At 48.9% G+C, this 26,708-nt stretch overlaps 2 protein-coding genes across 3 annotated transcripts in view; one reads left to right on the top strand and one right to left on the bottom strand.

The window, feature by feature from the left end:
* commd6 (COMM domain containing 6) overlaps nt 1-26,708 on the top strand; it is a 138,988-nt gene that overhangs the window by 74,607 nt on the left and 37,673 nt on the right. The window lies entirely within an intron of this gene.
* uchl3 (ubiquitin carboxyl-terminal esterase L3 (ubiquitin thiolesterase)) overlaps nt 1-26,708 on the bottom strand; it is a 72,102-nt gene that overhangs the window by 43,077 nt on the left and 2,317 nt on the right. For both annotated transcript variants that reach the window (XM_072476162.1, XM_072476163.1), the window contains exon 2: nt 2,792-2,948. In XM_072476162.1, coding sequence (XP_072332263.1) covers nt 2,792-2,948 — 157 coding nt within the window. The remainder of the gene's footprint in view (nt 1-2,791; nt 2,949-26,708) is intronic.

Raw genomic sequence — 26,708 nt, 5'->3', positions numbered from 1 at the left:
GCGGAGATCAGGTTTGGTATCCCGGGATTATACTATAGTGCGGAGATCAGGTTTGATATCAGTGGTCAGTTAATAAGAGATTGTAAAACAATGAGAGATTTACATGAGGGGGCTGCAGCATTTTCCTAGTTGTGACTCAGTGAGAAGAGTTTACAAATTGAAAATCCTTCCTAGCAGACAGAGGAGACCGGTTAGAAGACAGTTGTTGAAGCCTGGAATGAATCACCACAGGGAGTGGCTGAAGTCTGTGGCAGCATTTTCAACAACAAATGTATCAGCGTTATTCACAAAGGATGATAAAGGGCAGAGAGATGCGAGGAGGGAGCAGGATCTATTTTAGCCAAGAGCTGCATTGCACTGATGGACTGAATGGCCTCCAGGCATGTTGAAAGCTTCTGCAGTTAATCGTTTTGAAAATATTATCCATCCCTACCCTAAATTCTTGTAACTGAACATGGAATAAGGTCTTCGGGGACATCCTCAGAATGTGGCCCTTATTCATTCAGCCTGATCAAACAGGCTTCTTCTCTGTCTAACATAGTTACGAATTGCTGCACCTTGTATGATTCAGAATTGACTCCACCCAACTGGTTCCCACAATGTTATCATGTGACATGGAATGATTTGCAAATTGGCCACCATCCAAATTGTCCCAGGCACATCATGCTCATTTGCGGGCATGTCTCTCCTGGGAACAAAGAGTTCTAATAAAAACTTCAGAAATGGTTTATTTCCCTCTTACCCTGTTGAAAGTATTGACTTCTTGCGGGGCTACGGCATCCTTCCCAGGCACTAATTATCCTCCAGTACCCATGGGGAAGTAGCCAACACCTACACACAAGTCTGAAATTAGAGTGGAGTTTGGTTTGGTCCTTGTGGACATTTACCCCGCAGGAGCCAATGGATGGTGAACCTGAATCCCAATGTGATCCCCCCCCCCTCCCCCCTCCCCTTGTCCAGGAAGCACTGAAATCAACTCTGTTGCTCCGATTCTGGCCTCATCGGGGATCAACTAAACGATCACCAACTGGGATTGAATCTCAGAAACTTTCAGCTCCCAGAATATTTAGATCCCGCCAATCACCAAATTGCCCATTCGCAGCTGATTTATTTAACAGGGGTCAACCTCTTCCGTGTTGGTCCCAGTGAATTGAAGCTCACTCTGCTTCATGGGTGTGCAGAAGGGATCCATTAAAATCAATTTGGAAAGAAGGCTGAGGCATTAAGAGGGTGCCGCATTTGACCGCTTACCGCAAAGTACATTTTCCCGGCCAACTACAGGTTGAGAAATAAGTAACGGGTTACCTTCCAACGGTAACAGCTCCTATTTATGCACCATTTTTGACAGAAAGAATTGCTCCAGAGTGACGCATGTAGGTATAATCAGACGCATGGACACCAGGCCAAAGGCAGAGATGTTGGGAGAGGTGAAAAAGCTTGGCTGAAGAGGTGAGAGTTAAGAAGGACATTAGGGAGGAGAGGGAGGTGAAGAGATGGCAGGGTTTCAGTACAACATTCCAGAGTGTGGGCCAACATGGTTAAGGACAAGAGTGGGGCAAAGGAGGGGGAAGTCATGAAAGACCAGATGGGGAATTGGTTACATGGCTGGAAGAACTTACATAGATAGAGAAAGCAGTGAAAAAAATGAAGACTTAAAGACCAGGATATGAATCAGTACCATTTGGAAAGTGAGACTGAAGGGGGTTAGAAGAAAAAAGGAGGACAAGACTAGAATCAGATGGGTTCTGTTGTTTGTTGTCTGCAAACTCGAGGCTAAAGAAATGTTAATAATCTAACTGGGATTCTCAGATACAAACAGGAGTGTTCATTTCGGGTTTACCCTCAGAACAAATAAACAGCTTCTGGAAACTCCCCTCCAAGGGGCTTTCTGGTGCATGCCCAGATATTTGGGGGTCAAGGGATGTTTTCTGCAGTGTAGTCTGTGGTTGGTTTCTTGAGAGAAGATATTTCCTGGTATAAATGCATTAACTAGATGGGCTATCAGACAACACCCAGCATTCCAGCTGCAGAATGGTTAGAATTGAAAAGGAGACAGTGAGGCTGGAGTAGGTGACCCACAACCATGAAAAAAAAATGTAATTGCAGCAGACTCCAAAAACATGGCAATACAGCAAACCAGATGTGATGAACCATAAATATAATGTTTATTGTCTTCAGCATTCGCAACCCCTTTGTAAATCACCACAGCTGTTAATAGTGCTTCTGTGCAATGCCGAAATTTGAGAATGTCGTACACCCCTGCAGCTTAATCCATGACAAAATCATATGCCACTGTACACACAGTGCAAGTCTTTGACATTGCATGTCAGTGGTGCATATGCTAGGTGGTCAGCTTTTCCAAGCGGGCATGCATGTTGCCACATGAAATGTCATTGAATATGCAAGTCTCACCATGTCCGTCTGGTAATTTGACTATTTTGTTCTGAACCCATTTCTAGTTGCGACTCCCTGAGATCAATGTTGAAGCAAAAATAATTTTTGTTAGAAATGTGGATGGATTTTATTGGTTCACATTCAGTTGTCGGCGTAGTTTTCTTTACTGATCTTATGTGTGCCTAGTTCTTCACTGATAGTCTCTGTATCAGGTGGGGTGTTTGACTGACATGGACCCAATCTGCCCAGTTCTATTGACTGCTCATTTTCTATCTGACTCAGGAGTCCTGTGTGTAAAGGCGCAACGGCAGAATGTGCGTCAACAAGTGCAGGGGTAAAGTGCGACGGACACAGGCACGCACGACACACAAGGCCGAGGATAAACCAAAACACTCACCAAATTCCAGCTTATCTCGATTGTTAGCTAGGGCATGTATTAGGCCAATGGTTCCACAGGCGTTACTGATGGTTTGTTTCATGAAATAGACTTTTGGAGCAACTTTCTGCCCGTCAGCTTTTATCTTTGCTTCCTCCTCTTGTTTGAAGGCTTCGTACTGAAGGAAAAAAAGATACCGTGAGTTTTCTCATTTGCAAATTCATCGAAACTATTATCTATTTCTGTTCACCTCTTGCCCTTACTAGTGAAATACAAGGTTGTAACATGTTTCTCTTGGGTCTTCCATGAACCATATCAAGCACTTAAAAGGTTCCTTTTATTCCAAATGGGGCTTGGAACACATGATAGGGTTTTGGTCCAGTATCATTATCGGAACAGTAAGAAGTCTTACAACACCAGGTTATCGGAACAAGAGTGACTGCAGTCTCTCGTAACCAGTTTCTACTCATTGGCCGAAATTTTCCAGCTGTTGGCAGGATCTTTGGGTCCCTCCGACAGCAACACCCCCACCCCCCCCCCCCCGCCCGCTGTGGGTGCCCCAATAGCAGAAGGTGCCATAGCAGATCGCCAATGGAAGGCTGCCTCCACAGAAACATCCATATTTCTTATGTTTGCGGGATGCGCGGGGGAGGAGGGGGGGTTGCGCGAAAATCCAGCCCAATGTGTTTAAGGAGGACCCAGCAAGAGAAAGAAACCAATTCGCCCTTGGGCAAAAAGCTCAACGAACGAGGGCCACAACTGGCATGAGCGGAGGGTTTACACTGGCGTAAAAATGTCAGATCCCACACAAGTTTCACAAAGTGTTTAAGAAAGTAAAGACCCGCCTTTCGCTACCCAAAGCACTTTACAGCCAATGATGCACTTGCTGAAGTATAATCATCGCTGTATTATAGAAAACACGGCACACGACTTGCGCACAGCAACTTCATACAAATAGCAATGTGATAACGGACAGATAATCTGTTTTTGCAATGTTGATGGAGGGATAAATATTGACCAGGATTCCGGGGATAATTCCCTTGCTCTTCTTCAAAATATTACCCTGGGATCCTTTATACCCAGTCGAGAGGACAGACAGAGCCTGTCTCAGCCGAAGGATGGATTTAGATGAAGGATAATGTTGCTTTAGGAGTTCAAAAAGAAATTGATCTGTAAACGCTTCCTCTCCCTCCACGGTTAACCATTTTCGACTGAACTCCCTCTTTCAGACACAGCTAATTTCCCACAATGTTTGCAGCAGGCAACATGCTGAAGATCAAATTTCTTCTATGGAGCGGGCTCGAAGGGCTGAATTGCCCACTCCTGCTCCTAGTTATGTTCAAGTTCTTCATTTTGGGCACCTGTGTCCAGTCATCTCTATGCAAGCCCATCGATTCACCACACAATCTGCCAAGGGGCTTCCAATACCTTCTGCTGCTGTACACCTTCCCCTTCATCACCTCCAACTCCCACCAAAATTGGATGTGACGATCGGCTTACCAATGAAGCTCCTGCAACACAACAGCATGGATTTTACACAGCACCATCACCGTGGTAAAATATCACAAAGCGCTTCCCAGGGTTGGTACCAGAGTTATTAGGACAAGTTGCCAAAACCTTGGCTAAAGAGGCAGGTTTTAAAGAGCAACAGAGTTGGAGAGAGAAGTGGAAATATTTTTGGAGGGAATTGCAGAACTCGGAGCCGATCATCTCAACCAATATCAACCCACATTGCGGAAAATAGATCTTTCATGATGCAGGTCGTTGAACCATTTTAAGGGCTAACATTACAATTTCCATCGGTATTCCCCCAGACAAGTTGGTCATATAAATATATCGCATCTAATTTCAAATCGAGTCCCGGAATTTCTGTTTGGGGCTGAATGTGTGTGTGTGTGTGTGTGTGTGTGTGTGTGTGTGTGTGTCGGGTCATTCAACTGGCGCAGTGACACACAGAGTCCACCTCACACCACTGTCAACCAGAATTTGACCTGAGCAGTCAATGGCGTTAACTAGAACCGGAGTCCAACTCGATCCTACTATCAGGAGCAGTTTTTGACCATCCTCCCCCTCACCACCCAAGACAGGTGGAATCTCAATCTGCCCAGACTCCAATATCTGAGAGAAGTGTGATTGGATTGCGCTGGGCAGCGTGACAAGGTCCACGCTGATGGAACAGCTGATCCGCTGATTTCGCAACCCAACTGCCAGAGCTGCGAACCAGAACGGAATTCCAGGTAAATCTGGCCAGCCAGTGATGTGCACATTATTGACACTCATCTCATTCCTGGGGAATGGGATTAATTGGGTAGGTTTACCAACAAGCCAACATGGGCACGATGGACCGAATGGCCCCCTTTTGTGCTGCATTATTAGCGGCACGGTAACACAGTGGAGGGCAGCACGGTAGCACAGTGGTTAACACAATTGCTTCACAGCTCCAGGACCCCAGGTTCGATTCCTGGCTTGGGTCACTGTCTGTGCGGAGTCTGCACATCCTCCCTGTGTCTGCGTGGGTTTCCTCCGGGTGCTCCGGTTTCCTCCCACAGTCCAAAGATGTGCAGGTTAGGTGGATTGGCCATGCTCAATTGCCCCTTAGTGTTCAAAAAAGGTTAGATTGGGTTACTGGGTTATGGGGTATGGGTGGAGGTGTAGGCTTAATTAAGGTGCCCGTTCCAAGGGCCGGTGCAGACTCGATGGGCTGAATGGCCTCCTTCGGCACTGTAAATTCTATGATTCCATGATCATTCTATGAATCTATGGAAGAGCTTTCAGGCGTTGACTGAAAGGTTGAGCAGGAGTTGGAAAGAAGGGGTCATTTGTTTGAAGTGCTGTGTGCTAAGTATGTGCACAAAGATCACAGCAGGTGGTTTGGAGTCATTTCGGTTTTGACAGCATATAATGAACAGACGTGCGACCCCATCATTGCTTTGCATCTCACAAAACAAACAATTCCTTGTCTAACGTCATCAAGCAATGTTCTGCCAGTCACGCTTTCTGTTGGGCTGAGGCTTAATTATCAACTTCACTCGAAATGAAGAGGGGCAAGTCAGAACATTCTCTCCGCGGAACCACATGATTAAAGATGTCGACAGCTCAGATCTCAGAAGAAGATCCAGGTGCCGAGATACACCACCTGGAAGTCATAGTGCACATAATCCGTCTCTTGCTGTCTTTGTAAGTAGTGACGTTATAATGGTTTGAGCACACAAAGACACTTTGAATGAGAATGATTCGGTGAATGTTTACTTTCCAAGATTAGACAATTATGTACCACCTTCGCTGTTCTGAACGGTGCCAGGGAGGCCTGATCAACCACACCCTCATGTTCTGTGCCTGCCCCAGACTCGTCGGGTACTGGACGACCTTTTCGAGGCAATGGCCAGGGTTATGGGAGTGAGGGTGGGGCCATGCCCAAAAGTGGCGGTCGTCAGGGTTTCAGATCAGCCAGAACTCTTTACGGTGAAGGGGAACGACGCCCTCGTCTTTGTCTCCCTGATCGCCCGCCGGAGAGTCCAGCTCGATGGCGATCGGCGGCAGCACCCAAGGCTGCAGGCTGGCTGTTTGACCTGCTGGAATTTCTCAGGCTGGAGGGAACAAAATGTTGCCGGCTGGGGATTGAAAGAGGGTTTCCACAGAATGTGGAAGCCATTCACCAACGCGTTCCAAGATGTCTTCGTAGCCAGCAACCAAAAGGGTTGGGGGAGGAAGACGCAAACGAGCCATGAGACAAAGAGGAAAAGGAAGTGAGGGAGGGGGGGGGGGGGGGGGGGAGCGGAGAGAGAAGGGGGGAAAAGGGAGGGTGGGGCGCAAAGGCAACGGGAGGGACAAGAGACAGTCGCAGGGGGCTGGTCCGAGGGCAAAACTCTCCAGACCAAACTGTAAATAGACACTTGTAAATACGCCCTCTGGCCATACTGGGGATTGTAACAGATGTATGTGGTGTTGGGTGTTCTGACACACAGAAGAGCCAACACAGTTGCATATGGTACAACGCTTCTTTATTTAAACTCACTATTTACAACTTGGTCTTTGCACTCTGCACGTGGGGGGCTCCCTGCTTGTGGTGTTTCAACAGCTCTTTCTTGTTTCCTTCTCCCCAGACCTACTGACCTCCAGGTGTCGTGCTCGTGCTTTTTATGTGGTTGGTGCTCTTGTCTGTGATTGGTTGTGGTGTTGTGTACTCTGATTTGCCTGTTAGTGTGTCCATCATGATGTGTGTGTTTGAATATCATGACATCCCCCCTTTTTACAAAGATATGTGCCTACGTGGTAATAAATATGATCGTGACGTGAGTGCATCTAAGAGTGTGTGTGTGTCGTGTGCAGCATGTGTCTATGACGGAACTATGTACATGGGGCGATGTCGAGTGCGTCACATGAATCCAGTTGTACCATAACATAACAGAAATGCGAACGAGAGAAGAAGAAAAAAAAATTTGAACAGTTGTCCAGTCAGACGACATCTGGAACGATAAACAACAACAGGTTATCATGTAAAATTGTCCAACTTATTAAACATATGAACTGTATTATAAGTCCATTCTAATGGGTTTGCGACGAATTCGGGTTGACCGCCTTAAGGGTGGATCAAGAACCACCGGCTGCTGTGCAGGCATGGCCATGGGTGGCGATGGAAAGGGCGTGATGTGCGGCAGCTCCACAAAGTCATCCTCGGAAGCCTGTTGAGGATCTGGCGTGTTGTGTGGCTGTGAGCGTGGAAGTCGGCGAAGGGCGCGCCGATTGCGGCGACGCACGGAACCATCCGGCATGCGAACCAGGAACGAGCGGGGAGCCACTTGTCGGAGGACTTCGGCCGGTGCTGACCAGCCACCATACGGTTGATGGACGCGTACTTTGTCTCCGGAGGACAGGGGGGGCAGGTCCGTCGCTCGTGTGTCGTACCGACCTTTCTGGCGATCACGCTGCAGTTGCATGTCCCGAAGAACCGCCTCATGGTCTGTTGTCGGTGCCAGGACGGAAGGTACCGTCGTCCTGAGTGAGCGACCCATTAGTAGCTGCGCTGGCGAGAGGCCCGTGGATAACGGGGCCGATCGATAGGCCAGCAAGGCAAGGTTAAAGTCCGATCCGGCATCAGCCGCCTTGCACAGGAGCCGCTTTGCGATGTGGACACCCTTTTCAGCCTTCCCGTTCGATTGTGGATGCAGAGGGCTGGATGTCACATGAGTGAAACCATATGCTGCGGCAAAGGACGACCATTCACGGCTGGCAAAACAAGGTCCATTGTCTGACATGACAGTCCTTGGAATGCCATGGCGAGCAAACGTTTCCTTGCAGGCCCCAATGACTGCGGACGACGTCAGATCATGGAGAGGCATGACTTCCGGGTAGTTTGAGAAGTAGTCTATAATAACAATGTAATCTCTGCCGAGCGCGTGAAATAGGTCAACACCCACCTTCGCCCAGGGGGACGTCACCATCTCGTGTGGTAGAAGTGTTTCCGGAGGTTGCGCTGGCTGAAACCTCTGACAGGTTGTGCAGTTGAGCACCATGTTGGCTATGTCTTCATTAATACCCGGCCAATATACCGCCGCCCGGGCCCTTCGTCTGCATTTTTCGACGCCCAAGTGGCCTTCGTGTAGTTGACGAAGAATCATCTGGCGCACACTGTGTGGAATGACGATCCTATGCGATTTCATAAGGACCCCGTCTATATTGGTGAGATCATCTCGCACATTATAAAACTGGGGGCACTGCCCTTTTAGCCACCCTTCCGTCATGTGGCGCATCACTCGCTGCAGCAGAGGGTCAGTCGCCGTCTCTGCGCGTATGTGGGCCAGACAAGGATCATCAGCTGGCATATTTGCTGCTGTCAGAGTCACGTGTGCCTCAATTTGACGCACGAACCCCTCCGCATCTGGTGGTGTGCTCACTGCTCGGGAAAGAGTGTCCGCCACTATGAGTTCCTTCCCCGGAGTGTAGATCAGTTCAAAATCGTACCTCCTGAGTTTAAGTAAGATGCGCTGGAGGCGAGGAGTCATGTCGTTCAGGTCTTTGTTAATGATGTTGACCAGGGGGCGGTGGTCAGTTTCGACCGTGAATCGTGGCAGGCCATACACATAGTCGTGGAACTTGTCCAGTCCAGTTAACAAGCCCAGGCATTCTTTTTCGATTTGCGCGTAGCGCTGTTCGGTAGGGGTCATGGCTCGTGAGGCATACGCAACCGGGGCCCATGATGACGTGCTGTCTTTTTGCAGGAGTACCGCTCCAATACCAGATTGGCTGGCGTCTGTTGAGATCTTTGTAGGGCGAGTCGCGTCAAAGAAGGCCAGCACTGGTGCCGTGACCAGTTTGTGCTTGAGCTCCTCCCATTCCCGCTGATGCGACTGGTGCCAGTTGAATTCCGTCGATTTTTTTACGAGATGGCGCATGTTTGTTGTATGAGAAGCCAGGTTGGGAATGAACTTCCCAAGGAAGTTGACCATGCCCAGGAATCTTAAAACAGCCTTCTTGTCAGCCGGTCGTGGTATGGCTGTGATGGCGCTAACCTTGTCTGCATCGGGACGGACCCCGGACCTTGAGATGTGGTCCCCGAGGAATTTCAGCTCCGTCTGGCCGAAAGCACACTTCGCACGGTTGAGACGCAGGCCATTTTGCCGTATGCGGGTGAAGACACGTCGAAGACGATGCATGTGTTCCTGCGGAGTGGTGGACCAAATGATGATATCGTCCACATATACACGTACCCCTTCGATGCCTTCCATCATCTGCTCCATAATGCGGTGGAATACTTCAGATGCCGAAATGATGCCGAATGGCATCCGGTTGTAGCAGAATCTGCCAAAAGGGGTGTTGAATGTGCATAGTCTTCGGCTGGCCGGGTCCAGTTGGATCTGCCAGAATCCTTTGGACGCATCCAATTTAGTGAATATGTTGGCTCGCGCCATCTCGCTGGTGAGGTCTTCTCGTTTCGGGATGGGATAGTGTTCCCGCATGATGTTGTTGTTCAGATCTTTTGGATCTATACATATACGGAGCTCGCCAGAGGGCTTCTTTACACAGACCATGGAGCTGACCCATGGCGTGGGCTCCGTGACCTTGGATAGGACCCCTTGGTCCTGAAGAATCTGCAGTTGTGCCTTGAGGCGGTCTTTGAGAGGCGCAGGAACCCTGCGAGGTGCGTGAACGACAGGGATGGCGTCCGGTCTGAGTCGAATCTTGTACGTGTGTGGCAATGTCCCCATGCCTTCAAAAACCTCCTGGTTGTGAGCGAGGAGGGAATGGAGATTCGCGTGGAACTCAGCATCCGGGAAGTCGGATATCTCATCTGGAGAGAGAGACATGATGCGCTGTACCAGGTGAAGGACCTTACACGCTTGTGCGCCCAGTAACGAGTCCTTTGATGAGCCCACAACTTCGAAGGGGAGTGTGGCCGTGTACCTCTTGTGAGTCACCTGTAGCTGGCAAGATCCTACGGACGGGATAACGTTCCCGTTATAGTCAACCATCTTAAGCCGGGATGGTGTGATGGGTGGTTTGACCTTCATGGCCTGGACTGCAGAGTAAGCAATCAGGTTGGCGGATGCGCCGGTGTCCAGACGGAAGGCGACGCGCGATCGGTTGACCGTCAGGGTGGCACACCACTCATCGTCTGGATTGATGGCATTGACCTTGTTGACATCAATGACGGCAACTCGGAAGTCATCCTGGTCATCTGCATCACTTAACTGGAAGTCGTGATGCGTGGGCTGGACGGTCCTGACTCGTGTGCGAGGTTGTCGAGGATGCGCCGGATCCATGGGTTGAGCCGCACGACAGCGGGCTGCGTAGTGGCCTATCATGGCACATCTGTTGCACTGTCGGTATTTTGCAGGACATTGCCCTTTTAAGTGTAGACCTCCACAATTGCTGCACGTCATGACGTCACGACGTTCGTTGCGCCACTGCGCATGCGCAGTGCGATCTTGCGGTGGGCGCGCCTGCGCAGTGCGTCCCTCGTTGTGGCCGTTATTTTTGGCGCGCACCTGCGCGGGAGACCGCGAAAAGCGCGGGAAGCGGCCGCTGTCGTCCGGGCCGTGGGGCGGGAAGAAATCGACGGCCTGGATGCGTTCAACGTCGTGGGCGGCCTGGCTTGCCGATTCGACGGCTGGGGACCCCCTCCGTGCCAACTCGGACGCCTGAAATCGGGCAAAACGGCAGGTAGCATTTTCATGGAGGACACAGGCTTCCACAGCAGACGCTAAGGTGAGGCTCTTTATTTTAAGAAGCTGCTGGCGTAGGCCACTAGAGGCAACGCCAAAAACAATCTGGTCCCTGATCATGGACTCTGTAGTGGTGCCGTAACCGCAGGACTGCGCTAGAATCCGGAGGTGCGTCAAAAAGGGTTGAAAAAGCTCCTCCTTACCTTGCAGGCGTTGCTGAAAGATGTATCTTTCGAAAGTTTTGTTTACTTCAGTTTGAAAGTGCTGGTCCATTTTGAGGATGACCGTGTCATATTTGGCCTGGTTTTCGCCTTCCTCGAACACCAGTGAATTAAAGACATCGTTTGGGTGGGGGCCTGCGTAGAAGAGGAGCATTGCAATCTTCGAATCATCCGAGGCATTCTGTTTTTCGGTGGCACGAATGTACAGGTCAAATCGCTGCCTGTAGAGCTTCCAGTTGGTGCCTAGGTTCCCCGTGACTTGCATCGGCTGCGGTTTGCCGGTGTGGTCCATGTCCAGAATGGCAGGTTGGTAGGCAGGTATCGATCCACTCCTGTACCATGTGGTGTTGGGTGTTCTGACACACAGAAGAGCCAACACAGTTGCATATGGTACAACGCTTCTTTATTTAAACTCACTATTTACAACTTGGTCTTTGCACTCTGCACGTGGGGGGCTCCCTGCTTGTGGTGTTTCAACAGCTCTTTCTTGTTTCCTTCTCCCCAGACCTACTGACCTCCAGGTGTCGTGCTCGTGCTTTTTATGTGGTTGGTGCTCTTGTCTGTGATTGGTTGTGGTGTTGTGTACTCTGATTTGCCTGTTAGTGTGTCCATCATGATGTGTGTGTTTGAATATCATGACAATGTATACCAAATAAAAGGGCATGGCCGCAACGGCAAGGAAGACAATTGCCTGTAAATATATGTACTTAATTTTATTTGTCTTTCTTATTTTCCTTTTGTTTTGGTAATATGTAACCTATGAATTGGAAAATATAAGATGTGAAAACCCAATAAAATCCTTCCTTTAGGGAAGGAAATCTGCCGTCCTTACCTGTTCTGGCCTACATGCGACTCGAGCCACAGCAATGTGGTTGACTCTTAGCTGCCCCGAAGGGCAATTAGGGATGGGCAACATATGCTGGCCCTGCCAGAGATGCCCACATTCCGTGAAAGAATATTTAAAAAACCTATGTTAATTCTTCTGAAAACCTGAGAGCAGGAGGGGGTTATATTTGAGTCGATATAGCGTGCTAAGGGCAGCACGGTGACGCAGTGGTTTCGCAGTGCGGCCTCACGGCGCCGAGGTCCCAGGTTCGATCCCGGCTCTGGGTCATTGTCCGTGTGGAGTTTGAAAATTCTCCCCGTGTTTGCGTGGGTTTCGTCCCCACAACCCAAAAATGTGCAAGCTAGGTGGATTGGCCACGCTAAATTCCCCCTTAATCTCAAAAAATGAATTGGGTACACTAAATTTTAAAAATATATATATTGTATGATATAGCGTGCTGTGCAAAAAAGCTCACAGCAGTCGATTATGAGTCACTTGAGAGATTTGGTTGGATTTCTTACATCATATGACAAACATGTTCATGTCCAGTATAGGTACTCTAATTTGAATTGTCAGTCTTTCTTAACGTGTTTAAACAGCATTACCAGTTGGCCCAGAACCAACGCAATGTCAAATTACATCAGGGATTTGCACATGGCTGTGAAAGGCGTGCACTATCTCAATACTCTTTGAGCAACAGCTAATGAAGTTATAGAGCCTTTAGAGAACAATGTTGTAGTTTCCTATCGGACAAATGTAGGAACAGGAGGAGGCCATTCAGCCCCTCAAGCCCACTCAGCCATTTAACTGGATCATGGCTGAACATCTACCTCAACGCCATCTTTCCCCCCATTATCCCCGCACCTCTTAATGCCCATGGTATCTAGAATCCTACTGACCTCTGCTTTGAACATACACCATGACTGAACCGCTAGAGCCCACTGGGGTGGAGAATTCCAAAGATTCACCACCCTCTGACTGAAAAAATTCCTCCTGGACTTCCGGTTGCGGCAGGGATGAGCTAGCCGCACGTTTCGGCGGCTCCAGCTCCGACGGAACTTCGGGCTCTTTTAAGAGCCCCAACGGGGACTTTGACGGCCGAAAAACCCGGTGCGAGGCGCGAGGGAAGGGCCCCCCCCCCCCCCCCCCCGAACGACGGAGGGAAAAACCGGCGGCGGTGGCTGCAGCCCGAAGAATCTGCAACCAGAAGGTCAGAGGGAATGGAACAAAACGGCGGTGGAGAAACCACAGGTGACATGGGGGCCTGAGCAGGACGAGGTGGTGAGACGGTGCGTGGACCTGCTGAAGAAGGAGGTAATGACCCCGTTGTTACAGGCAATTGAGGGGCTTAAGGAGACTTTAAAGATCCAGGAGACTGAACTTCGCGTGGTGGAGCAGAAGGTGTCAGGTATTGAGGACGAGGTCCTGGGCCTGGCGGTCAAGACTCAGACGCACGAGGCACTTCATAAAAAGTGTGCTGTCAGGATTGAGGCCCTTGAAAATGGAGCGCGAAGGAAGAACCTAAGGATACTTGGTCTCCCGGAGGGTGTGGAAGGAGTGGACTGTGGAGCGTACGCAAGTAAGATGCTGAGCTCACTGATGGGTGCTGAGGCCCCTGCGGGCCCCATGGAGGTGGAGTGGGCAAATCGGATCCCGGCGAGAAGACCAAAAGCGGGAGAACCACCGAGGGCGATAATCGTGCGATTCTACCGCCTTAAGGACAGAGAAGAGGTCCTGAGATGGGCTAAAAAGGTGCGGAGTAGCAGATGGGAGAATGCGGTGGTAAGGATCTACCAGGATTGGAGTGCGGAGGTGGCGAGAAGGAGGGCGAGCTTCAACCGAGCCAAAGAGGTTTTGCACAAAAGGAAGGTGAAGTTTGGGATGCTGCAGCCGGCAAGACTATGGGTCACGCATCAGGAGAGACACTATTATTTTGAGACGGCGGAGGAAGCATGGTCCTTCATCAATGAAGAGAAACTGGACCGGAACTGAGGGACTGATGCTGCAGGGAACTGTTATTGTTGTTATTATTCTTTGTTAATGGGATGGTGAAAGTTAATCGAGTAGTAAACAGGGAAGGGGGGGGGGGGGGGACACTGGGGAAACGTGGGCGCCGGTGAGGGGGAGAGGCGGGACATAGTCGGAGAATGGGGAAGGAGAGGGGGAGGGGAAAGGGAGCTGCGCCATAAGAGGCGGGTCAGGTAAAGGGATGTTCCCGCGCCAGAAAGAATAAGGCGGGAAAACAGGCGCAAGGCGGATGGGAGTTTCCTCACACCGGGGGGGTCGAGGAGCGAGCAGGAGTAGCCGGGGTCAGTTGAAGTCAGCTGACTTACGGAAGTGATATGGGGGGAGCAATCAAGCTAGATAGGGATCTAGCGGGGGGACGGGGGGGGGGGACAACTGGGTTGCTGCTGCGGAAATCCAAAAGGAAATGGCTAAAGAGAGGGTGGTCAGGGGCGGAATGCGACGCTGGGGGAGCGAGCGGGAGCGAGGAGACGGGATATGGGACTGGCCTAGAGAAGGTAATGGCTAGTCGACACGGGAGGGGGGCAGGTAGCCCCCCAGTGAGGCTGATCACGTGGAACGTGAGAGGCCTGAATGGACCGATAAAAAGGGCCCGAGCGCTCGCGCATTTGAAAGGACTAAGGGCAGACGTGGTTATGCTCCAAGAGACGCACCTAAAGGTGGCGGACCAAGTTAGGCTAAGGAAAGGATGGGTGGGACAGGTGTTCCACTCAGGACTGGACGCAAAGAACAGAGGGGTGGCCATTTTGGTGGGGAAACGGGTAGCATTTGAAGCAAAGAACATCGTAGCAGATAGTGGAGGTAGATATGTAATGGTGAGTGGTAGGCTGGAGGGAATGGAGGTCGTGTTGGTTAATGTGTATGCCCCAAATTGGGACGATGCGGGGTTCATGAGACGGATGCTGGGGCGTATTCCGGACCTGGAGGCAGGAAATTTGATTTTAGGAGGGGACTTCAATAAGGTGCTGGACCCGGGGCTAGATAGATCCAGCTCAAGGACTGGAAGAAGGCCGGCAGCGGCCAAGGTACTTAAGGGGTTTATGGACCAAATGTGGGGAGTGGATCCATGGCGATTTCTTAGACCCAGGGCTAGGGAGTATTCCTTCTTCTCCCACGTCCATAAAGTGTACTCCCGGATAGATTTTTTTGTTTTAGGAAGGTCGTTGATCTCTAGGGTGGAAGAAGCTGAATACTCAGCCATAGCGGTTTCGGATCATGCCCCACATTGGGTGGACCTGGAAGTAGGAGAGGACAGGGAGCAGGGAACACTCTGGCGATTAGATGTGGGACTGATGGCAGATGAGGGAGTGTGTGCAAGAATGAGGGGGTGTATCGAGAGATACCTGGAGGTCAATGACGACGGCGAGGTCCCTATGGGAGTGGTCTGGGAAGCACTAAAAGCGGTGGTCAGAGGAGAGCTGATTTCTATTGGGGCCCACAAAAGGAAAACAGAGGCCAAGGAAAGGGATAGATTACTGGGGGAAGATATTAAGGGTGGACAGGGAATTTGCAGAGACCCCGGAGGAGGAGCTGTACAGGGAGAGGAGACGACTCCAGACCGAGTTTGACCTTCTGACCACCAGAAAGGCGGAGGTACTGTGGAGGAAGGCACAGGGGAGGAGGTATGAATATGGGGAAAAGGCTAGTCGCCTGTTGGCGCACCAACTGTGAAAGAGGGCAGCAGCGAGGGAGATAGGAGGAAATAGGGATGAAAGGGGAGACACTGTGCGAAGGGCAGGAAAGATAAATGAGGTGTTTAAGACCTTTTATGAAGAACTGTATAGGTCTCAGCCCCCAGAGGGCGAGGAGGGGATGCGGCAGTTCCTGGACCAGGTGAGGTTCCCGAAAGTGGAGGAGCAGGCGGTGGCAGGCCTGGGGGCGCCGATTGAGGTGGACGAGGTTATTAAGGGACTGGGAAGCATGCAAGCAGGGAAGGCCCCGGGGCCGGACGGGTTCCCGGTGGAATTCTACAGAAAATATGTGGACTTGTTGGCCCCGTTGTTGGCGAGGATGTTCAATGAGGCCAGGGAAGGGGGGGTACACTATCCCCGACAATGTCGGAGGCGACGATATCGCTAATTTTGAAGAGGGACAAAGATCTGATGCAGTGTGGGTCCTATAGACCTATTTCACTATTGAATGTGGATGCCAAACTGCTAGCAAAGGTGCTGGCATTGAGGATAGAGGACTGTGTCCCAGGGGTGGTGCACGAAGACCAGACAGGGTTTGTAAAAGGGAGACAATTGAATGTTAACGTGCGACGGCTATTAGGGGTGATAATGATGCCCTCAGTGGAGGGGGAGGCAGAGATAGTGGCGGCAATGGACGCAGAGAAGGCATTTGATAGGGTGGAGTGGGAGTATTTATGGGAAGTGTTAAGGGAGGTTTGGGTTTGGGAACGGATTTATTCGCTGGGTTAGACTACTTTATGGGGCACCAACGGCAAGCGTAGTTACAGGTCGACATAGATCGGAGTATTTCCGATTATATAGGGGAACAAGACAGGGATGCCCGCTGTCTCCATTGTTGTTTGCGCTGGCAATTGAACCTCTGGCCATGGCGTTGAGAGACTCCAGGAAATGGAGAGGGGTGACTAGAGGGGGAGAAGAACACCGAGTCTCGTTATACGCGGATGACCTATTGCTATACGTGTCGGACCCAGCGGGGGGGATGATAGAGGTTCTGCGAATCTTGAGGAGGTTCGGGGAATTTTCGGGGTATAGGTTAAACATGGGGAAGAGTGAATTATATGTGATACATCCAGGGGACCAGAGTAGAGAGATAGAAGGCTTACCGCTAAGGAAAGTGGAAAGAAACTTCCGATACTTGGGGATTCAGATCGTTAGGAGCTGGGGAACCTTGCACAGACTTAATCTGACACGGCTGGTAGAACAAATGGAGGAGGACTTTAAGAGGTGGGACATGCAGCCTTTATCGCTAGCAGGCAGGGTGCAAGCAATTAAGATGATGGTCCTCCCGAGGTTCTTATTTGTATTTCAATGTCTCCCTATTTTAATCACCAGGACATTTTTTAATAAAATAGATAGGAGCATTACGAGCTTTGTGTGGGCAGGGAAAGTTCCGAGAGTAAGGAGGGGGTTCCTTCAGCGCAGTAGGGACAGAGGAGGACTGGCACTACCGAACTTGGGAGGTTATTATTGGGCCGCCAATGTGGCAATGATACGTAGATGGATGATGGAGGGAGCGGCGTGGAAAAGGCTGGAGAGAAGGTCCTGTAAAGGGACGAGTCTAGAGGCGCTGGTGACGGCGCCGCTACCGTTCTCACCAAAAAAGTACACCACGAACCCGGTGGTGGCGGCAACACTGAACATATGGGGACAGTGGAGGCGACAGAGAGGGGTGCGGGGAGCCCTGGTGGGGTCCCCTATCAGGAACAACCATAGGTTCGCCCCAGGAAGAATGGATGGAGGATTTCAGAGCTGGTACCAGATGGGAATTAGGAAGGTGGGAGATTTATTCATAGATGGGACTTTTGCGAGCTTGGGAGCACTGGAGGAAAAGTATAAGTTACCCCGGGGGAATTTCTTGAGATATATGCATGTGAGGGCGTTTACTAGACAACAGGCGAGGGAATTTCCACGGCTCCCGACACAGGGGATACAGGACAGGGTGCTTTCAGGGGTGTGGGTCGGAGAGGGCAAGGTGTCAGAGATTTATAGAGAGATGAGGGAAGAGGGGGTGGAGTCGGTGGGCGAACTAAAAAGAAAGTGGGAAGAAGAATTCGGGGAGGAGATAGAGGAGGGTATGTGAGCTGATGCCCTAAGCAGGGTAAATTCCTCTTCCTCATGCGTTAGGCTTAGCCTGATTCAATTTAAGGTGCTACATAGAGCACACATAACGGGGGCAAGATTGAGCAGGTTCTTTGGAGTGGAGGACAAATGTGGGAGGTGTGGCGGGAGCCCGGCAAACCACGCACCTATGTTGTGGGCGTGCCCGGCACTGGAAGGGTATTGGAAGGGAGTGACGGGAGTGATTTCGCAGGTGGTGAAGGCCCGGGTCAAACCAGGCTGGGGGTTAGCTCTATTTGGAGTTGCGGAAGAGCCGGGAGTGCAGGAGGCGAAAGAGGCCGATGTCGTGGCCTTTGCGTCCCTCGTAGCCCGGCGCAGGATCCTACTCATGTGGAAGGAGGCGAAACCCCCCGGACTGGAGGCCTGGGTAAACGATATGGCGGGGTTTATTAAACTGGGGCAGATAAAGTTTGCCCTGAGAGGATCGGCTCAAGGGTTCACCAGGCGGTGGCAGCCATTTCTCGACTATCTAGGGGAACGTTAGAGGGAAGACAGATGACCAGCAGCAGCAACCCGGGGGGGGGGGGGGGGGGGGGGGGGGGGGGGGGGAGGAGGCTTAGTTGAGTATAGGTCAATAGAGTACGAGGTTTTGTTACTTGTATATTATTATTATTATTATTGTTAAAAAGTTAAAAAATTTCTGTTTTGTTATTGTTATCGTTTCACTTGTTTTGTAAGCGGGAAAAATGTTGCTCAGGGAAAAAGAATTTCAATAAAATATATTTTTTTTAAAAAAAAAGAAAAAATTCCTCCTCAACTCGAGAACCAAATCGAGTTTCCTCAAGCACTCTCCTCGGAAGACAATCGTGGAATCCCCGGGATTAGCCTGTTAAACCTTCCGGTTCACTCCCTCCAAGGTCAGCAATATTCTTGCTTAGGTAAGGAGACCAAAACCAAATCGGTGTGTACTCACACACACGCAATCATCTGTAATGCTCGTCAATAAGGTGATGTGCAAACCCAGTGTGCGATAGCAGTTGAGAGGGATTGCCAGGCTGTTTATGGTTTCTGTTAAGTTTATTGCAGCTGCAATTGTTTTAGAACGGTTCCATGAAAGTTAAATATAGATATGAATAAAAAGTAAAAATACTGCAAGTCTGAAACACAAACAGACAACACTGGAAGAATTCAGGTGGCAGCTGTCGAGAAACCAAGGGCCAAATTCAAACAGGGCCACGGTGAAAAATATTGGGAGCGAGACAAGTAATGTTAAAAGACAAGCTGAAAGGCTTTGTGCCTTAATGCGCGGAACAATCACAATAAAGCGGATGAACTAATCGCGCAAATAGACGTAAACGGGTATGATATCATTGGGATTTATGGAGACATGGCTGCAGGGTGACCAGGGATAGGGATGGAATGTCTAAGAGCATTCAGGATTTAAGAGGGACAGACAAAAAGGTAAAGGCGGTGGAGTTGCAGTGCTTCTTAAAGAGGGAATTAACACAATAGTGAGGAAGGCCATTAGCTCCAATAATGTGGAATCTGTTTGGGTAGAGCTAAGAAACACCAAGGGGCAGAAAATATTGGTACGCGTCGTATATAGACCCCCAAACTGCAATGGTGATGTTGGGAATGGCATTAAACAGGAAATTAGAGACGCATGTGATAAAGGAACATCTGTAATTATGGTTGATTTAAATCTGCGTATAGATTGGGCAAATAAAATTAGCCACAATAGCGTAGAGGAGGAATTCCTGGAGTGTATACAGGATGGTTTATTGGACTAACACATTAATAAGATAAAGCTGCACAGTTTTACGGGTAATGTATTAGCATGGATAGAGGATTGGTTAACTAACAGAAAGGGAAGAGTGGGGATAAATGGTTGTTGTTTCTGGTTGGCGATCAGTGGCTAGTGGTGTGTCTCTGGGATCAATGTTGGGACCGCAATTGTTTACAATTTACATTGATGATTTGGAGTTGGGGACCAAGTGTAATGTGTCGAAGTTTGCAGATGACACCAAGATAAGTGGTAGATAGAGCAAGTGTGCAGAGGATACTGAAATTCTGCAGAGGGATATAGATAGTTTAAGTGAGTGGGCAGGGGTCTGGCAGATGGAGTTCAATGTTGGTAAATGTGAGGTTATCCATTTTGGTAGGAGTAACAGCAAAATGGACTATCATTTAAATGGTAAAAAATTGCAGCATGTTGCTGTGCAGAGGGACCTGGGTGTCTTTGTGCATGAATCGCAAGGTGTAGCAGGTAATTAAGAAGGCAAATGGAATTTTGTCCTTCATTGCTAGAGGGATGGAGTTTAAAAACAGGGAGCTTATGTTGCAGCTGTATAGGGTGCATGTGTGTACAATTTTGGTCTCCTTACATGAGAAAGGGTGTACTGGCACTTGAGGGGGTGTAGAGGTTCATTAGGTTGATTTAGGAGTTGAGAGGATTGGCTTATGAGGAGAGACCGAATAGACTGGGACTATACTCACGCTAAATTGCCCATTAATTGGGGGAAAAAAGAATTGGGTACTCTAAAGTGCTGGAAATTGAAAGCGGCTAAATGATTTGGGACCAATTTCATCGTCTGACCTAGCCAAGGCTCTGAACTTCAAATATGAAATCAAAAGATGTAGGTAGAGAAATCAGGAATGTGTAATTATCTGTAACCTCCTCCATGTCCACAACACTCTTTTAATCCTGGCCTCCTGTGCACAGTAGCACAGTGGGGCGGCATGGTAGCACAGTGGTTAGCACAACTGCTTCACAGCTCCAGAGTCCCAGGTTCAATTCCTGGCTTGAGTCACTATCTGTGCGGAGTCTGTACATTCTCCCTGTGTCTGCGTGGGTTTCCTCCGGGTGCTCCGGTTTCCTCCCACAGTCCAAAGACGTGCAGGTTAGGTGGATCGGCCATGATAAATTGCCTTTCGTGACCAAAAAGGTTAGGTGGGGTTACTGGATTACGGGAATAGGGTGGAGGTGTGGGCTTGGGTAGGGTGCTCTTTCCAAGGGCCTCGGCAACTGAAAATGCGGCCTTAATTGCAGCGGAGTGATTAAAATCAGAGGTCACAGAATCATAGAATTTACAGTACAGAAGGAGGCCATTCAGCCCTTCAAGTCTGCACTTGCCCTTGGAAAGAGCACCCTACTTAATCCCACACCTCCACCATATCCCCATAACCCCATCTAATCATTTGGACACTAAGGACAATTTAGCACGGACGATCCACCTAACCTGCACATCTTTGGACTATGGGAGGAAACCGGAGCACCCGGAGGAAACCCACGCGCACACGGGGAGAACGTGCAGACTCCACACAGACAGTCACCCAAGTCCGGTATTGAACCCGGGTCCCTGGTGCTGTGAGGCAACGTTAAAGGTGCTATGCATATATAAGTTTGTCCTAGATGCAAGTCAGGAAGCGGGGCGCGGGTATTCAAGGAAAAGAAAAAGATGTCAACTTGTCAAGGAGTTTGTTCGCAGCACAGGTTTATATGTCCTGTATTAACAGCCTGGTTGAAATTGTCGAAAATGGAGAGGTTAAAAAAGTGAGCCTCATTAAAACGTGCAGACATTTATAAAAATGCGCAGAATTTAAACAGTCTGGGTTGACAAGTCCTAGACATGCAAACGTGCCATCTTTTCATGTGGATGTTAAGGAGTGTAGAACTAGACATACCCAAAACACCCAGGACACGGCCCAAGGAACATGAACAGGAACTGCACAAATTAGAGACCTCCCATAGCTGTAATTTTCCCACACCTTTATAAACATCTGTGAAGCAAAGTGAAGGCTCAGCAAGCATTCTGCACTTGACGCAACAGATAACTGGTGAAAATTACAGGTTCAGTTCTGGCTAAAACCTACAATTTTAAACTGAAGACAAAGCATCGCATCAGCTCCGTGACTAAACATTATATGACCTTCTGTTCAAAGAAACAGGAGTGCAAACACGTTCATGTAAAGCAATGTTTGCGATGGGTTTCAAGTAAGAAAGGCTGCATTCTTCCCTCATTCATAATTAATGGTAACACAGAATCATAGAATTTACAGTGCAGAAGGAGGCCATCCTGGTGTTACAGTGTAACATCATAGTGAAAATGTGTTTCAAATTCCATTTAACCCTATTTAAAAACAGGTCAGAACAATAACGTAGTTCGGGCCACGCAGTTAATGGCTCTAGCTGTGAGAAGAGCCAGGCGCCCAGCGATGTGGGACCAACCGATTCAAATTACTTTTTCCACAAATCACATTCAACTTATTAAAAAATATGTAGGAATTCTTGGCTCAACATTGCAGTTGCAGTCCTGAAAATGCGACTTTGAATTAAACAATATTAAGCAAATCAGGCTTTCCTATGATACCCCATGTAAAAGCGTCAGTTAGTTTCTGCCGGACATTACCTTTCAGAATAAAAACTCTATTTTAGTTGAAGTTCTGCATCTTCTAAATTCAATATTGGCAAATAAACTAAAGTAACAGAAATCTGCTGTACTCTTTCTACTCATCACCTGCTGTCTGACCACCCCCTACTTGCCCTCGATGTGAACAATGTACTGGAGCTGCAAGGGACCCTTTCTAAACAACATGGAGCAACAGATTGCAAGGAAGGGCTGGAACGTCACTGGTTGTAGAGTTTGACACTTCAAAACCTACCCCTAATATATAGTTTTGCAGCAAACTGCTGTTGTGTAGTGCTACAAGGAATATTCAGGAGTCAGTGGGGGAGGCAGGGGGGGAAAAGAGGGGGAAGTAACAAATGAGGGGACCGAGAGGAGCTGCGAGCGGGAGGCAAACGCAAAGCCATTTTACGCCATGGCTTTCCAGGAATTTCAGGGTCCATTCCTCGACTGTAGGGCTGTAAGATAACGAACTCTGCTAAATAGGAAGTATTGACAAACAGCTATTCTTTGACTTGGGTGATTTAGTGACGATTTAGTGCAGGAATATTTCGCGACGGGCCCACATCGCTAGGAACCGAGTCAAGACACCCTCGACTCTGCATGGCCAGCCGAGGGTGTGGTGTCCCATCAGTCAGCGATGGATTGAGAATGCAGGTCACAGAGGAGAAAGGCAGACGGAACAGAGGAACACAGAGCGACTCCTGTCAAACACTTCACAGTGGAAGACAGGTTAATAGGATGACCCTGGAAAAATGCCACCTGAAGTCGACGTCCCTTTTTAATCGGAGATTCTCCAGTTACTGACACTTAGTGCAACTTTTCTTTTTTGCGTCAAATATAGAATTGCAAAGAAAAATATTTAGAGCTCTACAAGAATGGCTATATTTTTTAAAATTCAGGGCTGTCAACTATAAAACACACCTGGCTGCGTAGCAAGTAACATTATATTCAACATTTACCGATGTGGTCTTATTTCCTTCCTGTCTCTTTCCATCCTATTCTCTGCTGAATGTGGGGACACTTGATAAGGTACAGTCTCATAGGTGATGTCGATCACCCAGTGCCTCACCCAAGTGACTGATCTTCTCTGTCAGCCTGAGCATTGAGTGCCAAGGAGTGTTATAAAGCAGTGACACATTGTGATTAAAAAGACAGAGCTAACCCTGTTTCAATAGAGTGTGAAAGCTCCAGCAGTATTATTAAAATGGGAATGGCGTCGGTGGGTGGGAAGAGGGAGGGGGTCACGTAATATGAACGCAGGAGCGGCTGTGGTTTTGCAAGCTCTGGCTCTACTCATCTTTAAATCCTTTAAAATCCTGATGCACATCCCATAATTACTTGCTTTTGGTGGAGGTGTCTTGTACTATGTCCCTGGAAGATCCTGGCGAGATTTTGGCGACAAGGAGTCGAGTTAAGTCGAAGAACCCTGGTGTGATTGAGGAGGTCGGCGGCGGCTGGGCTGGGGTTAAACTCGCAGTGGCACATTTGCAGGTGAGCTGGCCCACACCGCGGCGGTGCAGTCGGCATCAAGAGGATGGCGGCCATGGCGAATGATGTCGCGGACGATGATCGCGGCTCCGTGGTGCGGGTTGTGGGTGCTCACTTTCATGATCTGTGAAATATCCTTGAGAATCGTGGAAGCGGAAGAGAATTCTGTTACTCGATGGAGCAATCTCCCTGCTGGGGTCTTGCCTTCAATCTGTGGAAATCCTGTTGCATGGTATGTCATTTATCCTGATCGACCCGGGGAGTTGCGGGGAGGACAGAGAATGTCTGCGCGTCCGGTCGTTTTGAGGGGAGCGGGGAATGAATTCCCGGCCGAATTGGCTGCCATGCTTTCGCAATCTCCGATTTGAAGGCTGACCATTCCACGTACGAGAGGGAACATTGTATCCGGTCTTCAGGCCATGGGGTCAGTTGGAGACCCCGACCACTGGTCTTGCGTTGTATTGTCCTCTATGTTCAGCAAGAGGGGTTGGAGGTGGTTGGACATGTCTGGTCATCGTCCCCTTCCAGGGGACTGGATTTCGTGCTGCCTGGGCGTCGGGACAACAGCGTGGCGAAGGTGAAGGCATTTTGCCCGATGGAACTCTGGAAGGATCCAGAAAGCTGCTCGACCGTCCTGTTATGGCTTTCTGCTTTCCAAGCTCCATAGATAGCGTTGTTATCCTCCAGTTCATCAATGATCCTGAACTTTATATTATAGTCTTTATTCCCGACAAAAGTGTATGATACACGAGTCGAGAGCCAGTGGTCGCCTATTAACCTGTTATGGCAAAAACCACACTGAATCGGTAGTGTGAGGGTTGGGCATAATCTTGTCTTTTTTCTTGCATTGTAATCCTTGCATTTATGAAGAGGGAGTACGTTTCAGATAAACCTCGCCTCATTTACAGAGAAGACGTGTCGAGTCCAGGCAGGGTGGGTGGTATGGTGCTGCAAATCCTCACTACTGTTGAGGAAAGCTCCCAGTTAGTGCCATCGGTGTTGTGTTTTTCCTCCTTTGGGTTTTAGGCAATCCGTTTAGGCCTCCTACCAAAGCCCAGACAGATCATGTATCCTAGCGAGGACTAGGTTCTTCTGTGATTCTACTTTGTGGTTAGCGTCTCTGGAGTAGGAGGAAATGTGCAATCGTAACCCTCCCGAGACATCCAATTGATGGGTGTCTTGACAATTTTTCTTCTCCTTAGAGGTGGGGTCTCCTCAATGGAGGGCCATGTGAATCCTCCAGTGTCGTCAGGCATAATATGTTGCCTTGGATGTGGTTGGTGAGGAGTGATGTGGAGTGAGTCTTGGCACGGCATGGGTACCCCAGGCTTCCTGACTCGTGTGTGTGTGTGTATGTGTGAATGTATGGGGCTGGGCCAGGTCTTGCACCGTGGTCTGTACCCTGTTGCCCCCTTATGCTTGGGATGTCACTTCCTGGCTGATATTTCTTGAGAAACTGAGTGAAGTTTGGAATGCGCAGCTTTTGTCCGATTGTTTTGACCTGGGGTGAGGTAACCCTGTGCTCATATCTGGATCCTGGTCCCATTTATCCCGAGATCCTCAGTTCCCGGCGGCATTTTAAAAAATCCCATCATTGTTATCATATTGGGAGATGCTGACCGCATTGACTGACAACTTTCTGAATATCTGTCGGTCTTCTCAGTATAAATGTGTGGAATGATGATTGCTCTGTAATGTGCCAGAGTTCTGTGACATGTGAGTCTGGTCATCATATGCAAAATATCCTATTGGAACTAGTGGCCTCGCGAACCTTTTCTGTAATTTTTGCTTCTGTTAATGTGGGGGTTAAAGAATTGTTGACTGGTTCCTGCAAATGTATTGTTACGACACCCTGGGCTGGTGCGCGATCAATTCCAGCCCCACTTGGCCCGGAGTCACAACACAAGCAAATTAACCAATAATTCTCAGAAAAATACCCAAAGTCTTTGGCCCTTGACTGCCAATAATCACAGTCACCAGGTTTGTAAGTTTAAACACAATTACTTCTTTCTTTACAACAAGAATTATAATGAAATATGCAATCCTCTGCTATAACATGTCCCAACAGCCTTTCTAGAGTGAGAGAGAGAGAGAGAGAGAGCGAGAGAAGGGGAAGGAGAGAGAGCGAGAGCGAGAGAGAAAGAGAGCAAGAGAGAAAGAGAGCGAGAGAAAGAGAGCGAGAGAAAGAGAGCGAGAAAGAGAAAGACAGAGAGAAGAGGAGAGAGAAGAGAGAAAGAGAGAGGAGAAAGGAGAGAGAATGTGAGAGAGAGAATGTGAGAGAAAGAGAATGAGAGAAAGAATGAGAGAGAGAGAATGTGTGAGAGAGAGATGGAGAGAGAGAGAGAGAGAGGAGAGGGGGAGAAGAGGAGAGAGAAGAGGAGAGAAGGGAGAGAGAGAAAAGGGAGAGAGAGAGAGAGAGAGAAAAAAAGTCCTCATCTTTGTTTTCAGCCTGTAATGCAGATTCATTCATTCAGATTGACTGCAGCTTCTGAAATACGGCACTCAGAGTCTTTCTAGACAAACATCAGAGGAGAGAGAGTGAACAGGTCCTTGTCTTTGTGTGTCTAGGACTCAACTTCCCCCTCAGTTCTCTGAGAATCATCCCACTGGGGTAGGATCCAATCACTACCTGTTACCGGGCAGAGTACAGCCTTTGGCCAATCCATTAGCCACCAGCCAATCAATCAAACAGAGTTCCACCCCATTCCTCAGGTGCCGAAAAGTCTGAGGTCCCTGTTCAAACTAGTGCTCTATTCCTGTAACTTCATACGTCCATTAAACATCCATGGATCAAAAATTATAACGGCAAGATAAAAAGGAAGGGAAAGGACCCATACAGTACAGAAAGGTCATGTGTCTAAAAAAAGGAAGTCATAATAGGTTATTTGTTTTGTTATGCTCTTGACGTAGCATAAGTTGCTGCCTTGATGTGCACTCTTACAAAGGAAGGTTCAGACTTGGAGATAGCTGAGGTTTTGTTACATTACTTGTTAAAACAGAAAAACTTCAATAAAAATATAAAAAAGGACAATCCTTCCTGCAGTGCCTATTTTCAAAC

The sequence above is a fragment of the Scyliorhinus torazame genome, chromosome 15 (genome assembly GCF_047496885.1).
Source record: "Scyliorhinus torazame isolate Kashiwa2021f chromosome 15, sScyTor2.1, whole genome shotgun sequence".
Taxonomy (NCBI): domain Eukaryota; kingdom Metazoa; phylum Chordata; class Chondrichthyes; order Carcharhiniformes; family Scyliorhinidae; genus Scyliorhinus; species Scyliorhinus torazame.
This window is presented reverse-complemented; position numbering and strand designations above follow the sequence as displayed.